Source organism: Eptesicus fuscus, chromosome 18, assembly GCF_027574615.1.
Source record: "Eptesicus fuscus isolate TK198812 chromosome 18, DD_ASM_mEF_20220401, whole genome shotgun sequence".
Classification (NCBI taxonomy): domain Eukaryota; kingdom Metazoa; phylum Chordata; class Mammalia; order Chiroptera; family Vespertilionidae; genus Eptesicus; species Eptesicus fuscus.
This window is the reverse complement of record NC_072490.1, coordinates 29,396,057-29,409,921: the sequence shown is the minus strand read 5'-3', so window position 1 is coordinate 29,409,921 and position 13,865 is coordinate 29,396,057. Positions and strand designations below refer to the sequence as shown.

Below are 13,865 nucleotides of genomic sequence, written 5' to 3'. Positions count from 1 at the left end.
TTTATTAGACCCCATCTGCCTTTAGTTGCACAGAGCTGTCAGTAAACCATGCCATATTTTCAGTAGACATGTCCTTGACTCCTGGGCCCCAGGTAGCCTCAGGAAAAGTGAAAGCATTTCCTGTGGATTCTTTGGGCCTTTCTAATAAGTGGCTTTTTCCTTATGGAACCAGCTGATCCCTTGAGATTCTGGCTGGCCCAATCTAAGATGTTCTGTTTCCCTTTTATGATCAAGTCCTGTTGAGTCTTTCCAGTTTTATTGGTAGGCTTCCTAATAACCCACGTGAGAATGGGCAGTACAGATTGTAGTATCATATGTGGCACTCCATCCATAAAGTGCTCCATCTCCACCAGTGCCCAATAGCAAGCAAGGAAATGTCATTCAAAAGAAATGTACTGGGTAGCAGCTTATAGAAGTTTGTGGGTCCAGAATCCAAGAAGCCAGTGCACCCCCAGTGGCACTTTCCTGAAGTTTTTGCCGGGGAGGGGGGAGAGCGGGAGGGGAGCGTTATGGAAACCCGCAGTTCCATCAGAGGAACAGGCTTAAAGGTCCCAATGGCTGTGCTTGGGCCACAGTTTGTTAAACAGCTTCCAAGGCCTGCTGCTGCAAAGACCCTCATTTAAAACTAACTGCTTTTCAGGTCACCTTGATTAAAGAGGCCAAGAGAGCACCCAGGTGAGATACATGCTGTTTTAATTACAGAAAGAGACCCACTAGCTGTAGGGCAGTGATGGCGAACCTATGACACGCATGTCAGCACTGACACGTGTAACCATTTCTGATGACACGCAGCTGCATGCCGAGGATGAAACATTTGCTGCTCCTGAGGATGAAACATTTGCGACTAGAGTCTTGGAGTTAGTTTTTTCCTCAAAGTGACACACTACCCGAGTTATGCTCAGTTTTTTGGAGAAGTTTGACACACCAAGCTCAAAAGGTTGCCCATCACTGCTGTAGGGCCTCCTCTTTATTGGTGGGAGCTCCCGTGGCCTACAGTTTTTGTTTGATCATCTCTGAAATACTTTTTTGGCTCCCTGCCAAATGGCTTCTAGGAATTGCACCTGCTGTGCCAGGCCCTGGACTTTATCTGGATTTATATTCAAACTAGAGGCCCGGTCATGAAATTCATGCATGGAGGGGGGGTGTCCCTCAGCCCAGCCTGCACCCTCTCCAATCTGGGATCCCTCTCACAATCCAGGACTGCTGGCTCCCAACTGCTCGCCTGCCTGCCTTCCTGATTGCCCCTAACCTCTTCTGCCTGCCAGCCTGATCACCCCCTAACCACTCCCCTGCCAGCCTGTTCAATGCCTAACTGCTCCCCTGCCAGCCTGTTTGCCCCTAACTGCCGTCTCCTGCAGGCCTGGTCACCCCTATCTGCCCTCCCCTGCAGGCCTCGTCACCCCTAATTGCCCTCCCCTCCAGGCCTGGTCCCCCCCAACTGCCCTTCCCTGCAGGCCTGGTCACCCCCAACTTCTCTCCTCTGCTGGCCTGGTCACCCCTAACTGCCCTCCCCTGCAGGCTTGACCGCCCCCAACTGCCCTCCCTTGCAGGCCTGGTCCCTCCCAACTGCCCTCCCCTGCTGGCCATCTTGTGGTGGCCATCTTATGACCACATGGGGGCAGGATCTTTGACCACATGGGGGCAGCCATCTTGTGTATTGGAGTGATGGTCAATCTGCATATTACTCTTTTATTAGATAGGATAGAGGCCTGGTGCATGGGTGGGGGCCAGCTGGTTTGCCCTGAAGGGTGTCCCGGATCAGGGTGGGGGTTCCCTTGGGGTGTGGGGTGGCCTGGGCGAGGGGCCTGTGGTGGTTTGCAGGCTGGCCACGCCCCCCGGTGACCCAAGCGGAGGCCCTGGTATCTTCTACAATTGAAAATTTGTAGCCTGGAGTGGAGCCAAGCCTCCTGTTTGCTCCGTGGCGGCAGCCATTGCTTTTGGGATTTATGTATCTTCTATAATTGAAACTTTGTAGCCTGGAGTGGATGCCTAGGCTGGCCAGGGCAGGCGGAAAGCTTGGCTTCCTCCATCGCCGGGGGAACCCTAGCCTCCTGCTCTTTCCAGCTCTATGGCTGCCACCATTTCTGTTGAGAATTATTTACCTTCTATCATTGAAACTTTGTAGCCTTGAGTGGAGTCCTAGGCCGGCAAGGGCAGGCGGAAAGCTTGGCTTCCTCCATCGCCAGGGAAACCCAAGCCTCCCTCTTGCTCTCTGTGGCCGCAGCTATCTTGGTTGGGTTTATTTGCATATTCACTCCTGATTGGCTGCTGGGCGTGGCTGCTGGGCGTGGCTTGTTGGTGTGGCAGAGGTACAGTCAATTTTCATATTACTCTTTTATTAGATAGGATTGGTGCTAATCATTCCTTCAGTGATTAAGTACAAAACTGTAGCCGTGTTTTTTGGTTGGCCTTGCTATCAGGATGTTATTAATGTAATGAGTGACTAAAATTTCTGTTGGTCCTTGGGCTTGTTGAAGATCAAGCCCCACCCACTGGTGATATATTGCAGAGGAAATTAGGTATCCCTACAGAACTATCTATATATATAAAACTCCAGTGACCAGAATGGCAGAATGACCAGAACGACCGGTGGCTATGACGCGCACTGCGGCAGCCAACCAACCTGATCCGGGCCCTGATTGGCCCCCAATACCGAGATCAGGGGTGGGGCCAGCTGGCCAACCACCTGTGGCCCCTCCCCCTGGCCAGCCCCCAATACCCTGATCAGGGATGGGGCAAGCTGACCAATTACCCGCGGCCCCTCCCCCCCCACCGGCCCAGCCCAATGGGCCCCATTGGGGTGGGCCAGCCAGATCCCACCAGTGCATGAATTCGTGCACTGGGCCTCTAATAGTAAAAATATGTTGCAGACCAGTCTCTGTGAATGCAAATTGGTCCTGATCTTTATCCTCCAATGGGATCAAGTAAAAGGGATTAGCCAGATCAGTAACAGTGTACTAGTTTCCATTTGGGTTGCCACTGTTTCAGTGACAGTGATAATATCAAGAACTGCTGGAACCAGAGCTGGAACTTTCATGTTTAACCTGTGGTAATCTGTCAACTCCAAGCTCTGGAGGCCTTCCTGAGTGGGAAGACGGACTGTTAAATTTTGATAGAGTGGTTATCAGCACCGCTGCTTGCATAAAGTCTTGAATTAACAGAATAATGTCCTCTTCCCCAGCATACTTTTGTTGAACAATATGCCATATTTTGGCTGTATTATTTATTTGTATTGTAACTATAAACCTACTTTTTTCCATCCCTGAATTATGCCCCCCTTGCATCTAATAGTTCTCTGCTGTTCTGTGATCTTATCATCTCTTGGCTCTTGGAAGCTAAATTCTGTTTGAAAATCTCCTATTGTCAGCCTTAGCCTATAAAACAACCATCGTGGAGCTTCTCAGTAATGTCTGTACCTCTATCACAAGTCTTGTCCTTTTTGCCTCGGGAAACAAAGTATTCTCTAGGCCCTCCTGAGAAACATACTCAACTGGTATGTCTTCTGAGCTTGTATAATAGGTCCTATCTGGCATGCTTACTTCCTTGTGTCTTTGAATTCCTTTTTTCACAGTCTGGCACACAATTGTAGCATCTGTTTTATTTAATATGCACCATTACATTTTCCAAGAGCTATCCAGCAATATGTTGGGCCATTTCTAGGAACCCTTAACAGGGCCTTAAATCCTGAGTCAAGGGAGATTGTCCCAGATCCAAAAACTTTCCTGTTTTTTATTCCTACTCCCAGGTCCAGTACCCTCAGCAACTACTCTCTACCATGTTTTTCTAGTTCATTCTTGTTCAAATTGGCCCGTTTCTTTAGCACTTATAGCATACTAGAGGCCCGATGAACAAAATTCGTGCAAGGGTAGGCCCTTGCAGCCCCAGCTGTCTCGGCCCTCGCAGCCCTGGCTTCATCCAGTAGGTCGCCCGGATGGTCTTTCCACTGTTCAGCCGTTAGGTCGATTTGCATATTATGCTTTTATTATTATAGATAATCCTTCTCCTCCCTTCGTAGACATATTACTTTCCACTTGGGCCATGCTGAGATTTGGTGTTAGCCTGGTGGCTACAAGGGGAGGTTGCTGTAGATCATGAGGAGAGCTACAAGCATTGTTCTTAATAGCACTTACTTCACTTGAGGCTTCCATCTAGCCAGGGGTGGGGGGCGTACTATCCTCTAACAAGAGATAATTGAGCCTTAATTTCAGGCCCACAAGTTCCTGAGAAGCTTGGAGTTCAAGGTTCTCAGCTGCATCCACCCAGATATTCTTTATATATTTTTAATTGATTTTTTTTTTTTAGAGAGAGAGGAGGGGAAAGACGGAGATATATCAATGTGAGAGGGGAACATCAATAAGCTGCCTCCTGCACACCTCCCACCAAGAATTGAGTCCGCAATCTGAGCATGTGCCCTCACCAGGAATCAACCAGCAACCCTTCAGTATGCAGGCTACACTCTAACCACTAAGCGACACCAGCCAGGGCTACCACAGCATTTAATCCTTATAACAGTCTTACAAAGTTGGCATCACCATTTCATAAATGAGAAAACTATTAGAGTGATTAATATACTTGCTATCTCTCATGTAGCTTATAAGCTATGGAATTGGAAATAAAATCTAGTTTTGTCTGATTCCAAAACTTGGATACCTACTGTTACAATACATTGCTTCCTTTTTGAAAAACAGAAACTTCCATCTTCTTTGAATCCTTTGAAAGAGTTAGATAAATTTCTAGATGATTCTGAACACACTTTGGTCACCAATATCTACTCCAAGTTAATAACTTTATATATACATATATAAAAGCCCAGCAACCAGAACGGTGGAACGACTGGTGGCTTTGACGCGCACTGTGGCAGCCAACCAGCCTGATCCAGGCCCCGATCTGTCCCCAACACCCCGAACAGGGGCGGGGCCGGCCGGCCAACCTTCTGCAGCCCCTCTCCCCCACCGGCCCTGCTCTGATGGGCCCCCATCAGGGCAGGCCAGCCAGACCCCACCCATGTACGAATTTGTGCACCGAGCCTCTAGTTATAGATAATGTACTAGTAAATAGCAGCCCCAGAACACTTCATTCTTTTATTTTGCTGTTTTAAACATTCTGCTGTTTACCTGTTTACTAACTGCTCTTTCTGGAATATAAAAGGTATTCCATAAATATTTGTTAAATTAATAAATGATGACCCTTAAATATGAAATTAGGTTTTTCCTATAGGATTATTCAGTAGTTACATGAAGGACAAATTAGGGTGCCCTTCTCTAATTGAAATCCTACGTTAAAAATTCAAAGTGCCACAGTATAATATTCCATGTTGAATCAGAGTTTGTAAATGTTTGAAAAGGGTGTAGGCTACTCTCAAGTAACTAAGGGGTTTTCATTGCATTTTTTATTAAATATAAGTGAAACACAGACTATAAAATTGTTCAGTTCCACCCTATGTTGTTTTGCAATATGAAATAAATAGAATGGTTAAGCTAAAAATTACTTCTGTCTTCATAAAGACTAGAAAATCTTTTCAATCCTTTTGGCTCCATTGATGGCTTCTGTTGTGTTTTTATTTGTATTTCTATAGCAAGGAGAAGTCAGGTTAAAGTGTTTGAAAGCTCTACAGAGTCTATATACTAACAGAGAATTATTCCCCAAATTGGAGCTATTCACAAACCGATTCAAGGTAAGTGTCAAGAATGCTTAGACTTAATTTTTTCACTTTAAAAATGCTAGTTATAGCTAGTTTAGCAAATTACATTACCATAAAAAGTATTTAATTGATATCCTTTACTGCATATTCTTTAGATAAATCTGTATTAAATAGATGAGTGAATATTTGCTGTACAAAATATATTACCACATGAATGCTTATTTATTGCCGCCGATAAAAGGCTCTCCTGCTTAAAACAAGATTTTCTTTATTACACCTTTATATAATTATATTAATTTTGCAAGTTAACATTTATTTGTCTCAATGTTAGGGAATGCCAGTCAACGAGAAAGATTTTAGATTATGAACATTTATCCTAATATCTCCTTTCTGTGAGTAGGACTATGATAATACTGTTTCAAGATTAAAGTTTTCCTTTTAATTTATCTTCAGTCTTGCATATATCCTCCCAAAGACATTTCCTTAGGTCTGTCCCAACTTGTTTTCTGCTCATGAATGATTTGATTTGTAATTTGTTTTCAGGATCGCATTGTATCAATGACACTTGATAAGGAATATGATGTTGCTGTGGAAGCTATTCGATTGGTTACTCTGATACTTCAGTAAGTGTAATTAAAATCTTAATCATTAATATTGTAATGTCCTTTCCCCAGCATTATTGATATACTTCACATATACTAGTATAACCCTAATATATAGGGTGGGGCAAAAGTAGGTTTAATAATATAAAAGTAAGCTCTGTGTTTCGTGTACTCGCAACTGTAAGCCTACTTTTGCCCTACTCTGTACTTATCACTATAGGTTCTACTTTTATATTTTAAGGTTAGGTTTGAAACAAAATGTTTTCTGTTTTTCTCTTTTTGTTTTTTATTTTGACTATTTCTGTTTCATTCATATTACAGTTCTTTTATGTAGGATATATCAATGAAGAAACTAATCCAGAGGAAATATCAATGAAGAAACAGGACTTTCTCTTTTAAAAAAAAGAAAGAAGGCTTCAAAAGAGATAGGATTTTCAAATAGGCTTCTTTGGAATGGTATAGAAGTAGGAGAAAGGAAATAAGGCATTTAAATTGTACCATTACTATGCTAGATATTTAATAATTGTATTTACAGAGCTTTGACTAAAAATTAGGAAAAATGTATGTAAGAGAATGTAGATCCTAGCAAAGTCATTAAAAATCCTCTCCTACCTTGTGATGCCACATCTGTCATGTCCCAATACCAACTATGGTAGGGTCTATTATTTTCATGTATTTTTTTTCTCTTTCTAATCTAGTATCATACTCTGTTTTATGGTAGCTTTATAATATAGTATATGTTATAAATACGGCCTCTTCTTATTGGGTGATTTCTTCTTTACCTTTCTTTTTAAAATCCACTTAGCTATTTGTGGGCTTTTTTTCCCCTTCTGTATGAATTTTTAAAGTATAGTTGTTTAGTTCCTCAAAAACTGGCTGGGATTTTAAATATCTGAACTGCATTTAATTTGGTGGTGGTGGTGGTGGTGGTGGTGGTGGTGGTGGTGGTGGTGGTGGTGGTGGTGGTGGTGGTGGTGTTTGTGTGTATTTTAAGAGAGAGAGAGAGGGAAACATTGATTTGTTGTTCCATTTATTTATGCAGGTATTGGTTGTTTCTGTATGTGCCCTAACCAGGGATTGAACCCGCAACCTTGGTGTTATGAGGACAATGCTCTAACCAACTTAGCTACCTGGCAAGGGCAAGACATGCTTTTTAAAAAATTATTATCATTGATTTTGGACAGAGAGGAAGGGTGGAGGGGGGGAGAGAGAAACACATCGATGTGAGAGTGAAACCGATTAGTTGCCTCCCATATGTATTCCGACTGGGGACCAGGGACTGGGAATTGGGGATGGAACCGAAACCTCATTATATGCCTAGAGTGGGAATCGAAAAGGGATCTCCCTCCACATGGGCCTGGGCTGGTGCATTTTTTTTATTCAAATCTTATTTGGTCTTTTACATAAGGTTTAAATTTTTTCATAGAGCTATTGTACATTATTTATTAGGTTAATTTTAAGCACTTTATGGTTTTGTTGTCATATGATTCATATTTAGTCTTAAAAGTATTTTCTGCTTAGTTTTTGCTGAGGCGCAGAAATCTTTAATTTTTATGTTATTCTTATATATGCAACTTACTCTATGCATTCTGATGGTTTGTTAATTCTGTTGGGTTTACTATATAGATTATTCTGTCATCTGCAAACAATTTTAGTTTTGTCTTCTCCTTTTTTAACCTTAAAACGTTTGTTTTATTCTCTTGTCTAATTGCATTAGCCGGGACTTTCAGCACTATAAAAGTATCACTGGTCACAGCACATGCCCAGGTTGTGGGATGTTTTTTATTCTTTTTGTTCTTTAGATGGCATCTAAAGTTCTTTGTTTCTGTGATTTCTGAGATATGTTTTTGAGATATGATAAAAGTTCTTTTGTGTTCTGTTTTGTGAGATTTTCCTTTCATACATTGATGAGCCTTAATCTAAATTGACAGCAGATTTGTCCAATGGTAAACCACCATTGCATTTCTAGATTAAATCCTGTTTGAACACAATATATTTGATTTTATTGTATTTTACTAAAATACATCTTATATTTAATGTCTTATTTAGGATTTTCCCATCTGTTTTCATGTGTAAATTTGACATAATTTTTTTTTGTCTTTTATTCAGTTTCAGAATCAAGAGAATTATCTGTAAAATATATTCAATAGTTTCTTGCCCTTTTTCTGTTCTGAAACAAATTTTCACTGACAGAGATTACTTTTTCCTTGAAACTTTGAAAGAATTCTCTTGTTAAAGACATTTCAGTTTTCAGTTACTTTTGCGGAAAAGGTCTTTAATTATCATTTCTACTTATTCAGTGGTTATATAAATTTTATTTCTTGTGCTAATTTTTGCTTTTTGTAAATTTTAAAAAACATATCAATTTCATCACTGCTTTCAGATTTATTTTATAGTTTATGATATTACTTCATAAAACTATGCTATTTCTTTTGTTAATTGCATTTTTTAATTTGTTTTATTTATATGCTCTTTTTCTTGATGAGTCCTGACAGAGGTTTGTCCATCTTACTACTGTTTTCAAAAAACTTACTTCTTTTGGCTCATTTGTTTCTTGTTTTCTAATAATCATATTTAAACATATATTTCAGTATTACTTTACTGGTCTCCTAAGAAGTTGGACATACAGTATTTTCATAGACATTTAATGATAAATAGTTGTATTACCTTTATGATTACCATTATAATCATAGATTATTCACTATTGTGTTTTTGTTCTCCCCAATTATATCAGTTTTTTTAGAGCTGTCCTTTCTGTTTTATTGCATTATATGAGAATGTGTTCTGAGTGGTTTGGTCAGTTTTCTAACAACATATACCTACAGGGTGGGAAAAAAGTAGGTTTGCAATTGTGAGTACATGAAACAGAGTTTACTCTTGTGTTATTGTTTATTAATTATTGTGTTATTTGTTACATGAACACTGTAAACCTACTTTTGCCCCATCATGTATATTGTATATGTAGCTATGTTTTTATAAATTCATTATTTTGAATTTATTTACTGTGTCGTTCAAATTATCTATACCTTTGGGGTTTTTTTTAAATGTTTTTATTGATTTTTAGAAGGAGAGGGATAGATAGAAACATCAGTGAGAGAAAAACATCATTGATTGCCTGCCTCCTGCACGCTCACTACTAGGGGGTTTGATCCCACAACCTGGGCATGTACCCTGACCAGAAATCGAACTTGGTTCCAGGGTCGACCCTCAACCTCTGAGCCACACTGGCCAAGCTGCCCATTTTTTTATTTTTATTTTTTAAGCCTTACCCAAGGATATGTTTCTTTATTGATTTTTAGAGAGAGAAGAAGGGAGGGAGGGAGAAACATCCATCTGCTGCCTCCTCCCTGACTGGGGATCAAACCCACAACCTAGGCATGCACCCCCACCAGGAATTGAACCCGCATCCTTTTGGTGTACAGGACAATGCTCCAGCTAACCTAGCCATCTGTCCAGGGCCCTTTGCTTATTTTTTGTCTGGTTTTTAAGGGGGATGTGTTACGTCTCCCACAACTGTTGTTATCTCATAAGTTGTTGCTTGGTATACTTCTTAGTATAGATTGGAACCTATGTGATCATTATTTTGCACCTTCTGATAGTGTTCATTTTATCCTTACATACAATTTTTTTCATTTATGAAGAATTTTTCCCTTTTCAAATTTATTTTAAAATATTAGGCCCCCTAGTTAAATTTTCCTTGTAAATTTTATAAGCTTATCAATATCTTTCCCTTGAACAAAAAAGTACCCTGACATTCCACCCACCTATTTCATTGGAATTATCTAGAGCAGCGATTTTTAATCGTTTTTCATCTCATGGCATATATAAACTAATTACTAAGATTCTGTGGCACACCAAAAAATACATATTTATTGCCAATCGGACAAAAAATGGTTATAATTTTGATTCATTCAAACCAGATGGCTATTGTATTGGCTGTTGTCATTTTTATTTGACAATTTAAAGAAAAAGAGGTCATTGCCCCTAACTAAATAGTCAGATATTGCATGCTTTAAAAATTCTTGCTGCACACTAGTTGTAAATCTCTGGTCTAGAGTTTAAGACCTATGTTAAGGATGTACTTTTTTTTTTTTTTTTTTTTTACTTTCATATTTAGTTTCAGTATTTGCTCATTTAGACAGGAATAAATGTTCCTTTGATATTTCTTCTTATTTCTAGGGAAGAGTAATTATCTCAAAGACACCTCCAAGATTATCTTTTCCTACTAGTTTACTTTAAGAGTGTTATCAAAACATCTGAGATCTTGTTTAGCCCCCAAAAAATCCTACTTTCTTCCTGAATTTAGAAAATGTTTTCACTAATTTCAAGTCCTTTTTTAAGGTAATTTTCTATATTTTCTTTGGAGGAGATAAGGGCTGAACATGTTGTATTTAAAAGGTACAGTTATGGCTCTTCAGCTATGTGGATTCCTCAAAGTAACCTCCCCACTCTGGGTATTTACAACTGCAGGTCCCAGAGTGGTCAGTGCCACCACTGGATTATTCACTTTCATAACTAAGCCCCTGACTTTCAGGTTTCCTCTGTTGGAATTGCTTGCCTTATAAGTAGCCTTCTTGGGCAAAGTTTTTAAAAACTATTCAGGCTGGCTTTCCTTTAAGTATTCCATATCTAGCCTACAAGAAACAAGGACTGTTTATTGATAGAGAAAGTACAACTCTGTCCTAGTAACCCTCTCAATCTGCTACGATGAGTTGCTTAGTCCACTTTTCACATTTAGGCCTTTTCTGCACAAAGTATCATTTCTTAAACTTTCTCACAATTCTAAGGAATGCTTATAAATGTTTCATAGTGAACATTTTCCAGTTTGGCTTGGGAAGAAGGTTTCTGGCATCTTTCTCCTGAAAGAAATCCTCTCTACCCATTATAATGCTTAATCCTCTAATTTCTGTTTACATAGTATTTTGGTAAGTAATAAGCTAAGGATCACAAAATCAGCTTTCCCATCTCACAGCATTTGCATGACATAATCTGGCCTTATTTTTTTTTTTTGGCTTATGGTATATCTTCTTCCAAAAACAATAGGTAAAGTCAAATTTAATATACTATTATATCTTCTCTAAATTTTTTTTCTGTTTGGTAATTCTACTTCTTTTAGTATATTTTTATTTTCCTTTCACATATGAGCCTAGGGCAGTGATGGGCAACCTTTTGAGCTTGGTGTGTCAAACTTCTCCAAAAAACTGAGCATAACTCGGGTAGTGTGTCACTTTGAGGAAAAAGCTAACTCCAAGACTCTAGTCGCAAATGTTTCATCTTTAGGAGCAGCAAATGTTTCATCCTCGGCATGCGGCCGCGTGTCATCAGAAATGGCTACGCGTATCAGTGCTGACACGCGTGTCATAGGTTCACCATCACTGGCCTAGGGTCCTGAGATGTCTTATTGAATTTTTATTCCTATGAGTTTAACTTTCTCCTGAGGGTATTAGCTAATAGCTGATGATACATAATTGGGTTAAGGCAGTGGTCAGCAAACTCATTAGTCAACAGAGCCAAATATCAACAATACAACGATTGAAATTTCTTTTGAGAGCCAGATTTTTTAAAATTAAACTATATAGGTAGGTACATTGTTATTAACTTAATTAGGGTACTCCTAAGCTGGCCTTTGCTAAAAACTCAAGGGTCCAAAGAACCGCATGTGGCTCTCGAGCCGCTGTTTGCCGACCACTGGATTAAGGGGTTAAAACTTAGGCCTTAGTGCCCGGCGGTGTGGTTCAGTTGATTGAGAGTCATCCCAGGAACCTCAATCATAGGGATATTTATGAGGGGGCATATTTGATTCCCAATCAGGGCACATGCCCAGCTTGCGGGCTCAATACCTGGTGGGGCAGCCCATAAGTGTTTTCATCTCTCTCTCCCTGTTTCTAGAATCAATAAAAATATATATTTTAAAAAAACAAACAAAAAATAAGACAACTTAGGCCTTACCTTGTGCCCATCCTTATAATTTAGGAGTATAAGTTGGGCATTGGCAAAGGTCACTGTAATTTTATGTGTATTTGACAGATACCTTAATTTTCTCCTAGCTTCTGAGGCATCTCCAGGATTGAATCCTGGGTAATGAGCTTACACTCTACATGTTGTCAAGAACCTGTACAGCCCAAGAATTCTATAATCCACCTAGTGGTTTCGAATCTACACTGACAGCAAACATATTTAAGCATTTTTATAATCAAGAAATAGTTGATTTTTGGTGTGTATTTTTTATGGTATATTTTCTTTTTGGGGGTGGGAAATACTTAAGGACACATTCAGCAAACTAAGAAATGGCTCATACTTTAAGAATACATGAATGGAAAGGTAGGAATTAGTGTTAGTAAAGGATTGGTTGTGACCATTAAATCAATTTTATTTAAAAAGAACATGAAATAGTGTTGTAAATCCTATATAATAATCCTATATAATAAAGAGGTAATATGAAAACTGACTGTCACACCCTTGCACAAGATGGCCACCACAAGATGGCTGGCAGGGGAGGGTAGTTGTGGGCGATCAGGCTAGCGGGGAGGGCAGTTGGGGGCGATCTGGTCGGCAGGGGAGCAGTTAGGTGGTGATCAGGCTGGCAGGCAGAAGCGGTTAGGGACAATCAGGCAGGCAGGTAGGCAAGCGGTTGGAAGCCAGCAGTCCCGGATTGTGAGAGGGATGTCCGACTGCTGTGGGATCGGGCCTAAACCGGCAGTCAGACATCCCCCAAGGGGTCCCAGATTGGAGAGGGTGCAGGTTGGGCTGAGGGACACCCTCCCCCCCCCAATGCACGAATTTCGTGCACCGGGCCTCTAGTATGGTGATAAAATAAAATTTAGTCCTAGCCTGTTTGGCTCAGTGGATAGAACATTGGCCTGCGGACCAAAGGGTCCCAGTTTGATTCCAGTCAAGGGCATATACCTCAGTTGCAGGCTCCTCCCCAGCCTAGTTTCTGATCAGGGCACATGCAGGAGGCAAGTACCAATTAGTGTGTTTCTCTCACATCGATGTTTCTCTTTGTCTTTTTCTCTCTCTCTTCCACTCTCTCTAAAATCAATGAAAAAATACCCTTGGGTGAGGATTAAAAAAATAATAATAAATATATATATGTGTGTATATATATATATATATAAAATTTAAAATAGGCATTTATAGAGAGAAAAGCTACATAGCATAATAATAATTTCACTCTATGAAACAGGGATAAATATCTTTCCAGTGCTTACCAACAAAAATCTCATGCACATTTAAAGAACTTGCTAATTTCAACTAATATATATTCCAAGATATTAATAGTCATTGTCTATGGTTATGTGCAGGAGAATTGTGGACAATTTATTTTCTTGTTTTATTTGTATTTTCAGAATTTTATGTAATGTTATGAGAAATATTATTTTCAAAGTAAGATTAAAAAGATGAAAATAAAATTCATATGCCTTGAGCTTTGATAATGAACTTTACGAAATTTAAAGTTAGGACTAAAAATAAGCATTTGTTTTGACTCACATGTCACTTTGAATTTTTCAGTGGAAGTGAAGAAGCTCTTTCCAATGAAGACTGTGAAAATGTTTACCACTTGGTGTACTCAGCACACCGCCCTGTTGCTGTTGCAGCTGGAGAATTCCTTCACAAAAAGT

General features: G+C 39.9%; 1 protein-coding gene across 1 annotated transcript in view; it reads left to right on the top strand.

The window, feature by feature from the left end:
- Positions 1 to 13,865, top strand: part of STAG1 (stromal antigen 1) — a 331,873-nt gene that overhangs the window by 228,059 nt on the left and 89,949 nt on the right. Inside the window, exons 11-13 of the mRNA XM_008152885.3 lie at positions 5,576 to 5,674; positions 6,185 to 6,264; positions 13,756 to 13,863. Of these exons, the coding sequence (XP_008151107.1) occupies positions 5,576 to 5,674; positions 6,185 to 6,264; positions 13,756 to 13,863 (287 nt within the window). The remainder of the gene's footprint in view (positions 1 to 5,575; positions 5,675 to 6,184; positions 6,265 to 13,755; positions 13,864 to 13,865) is intronic.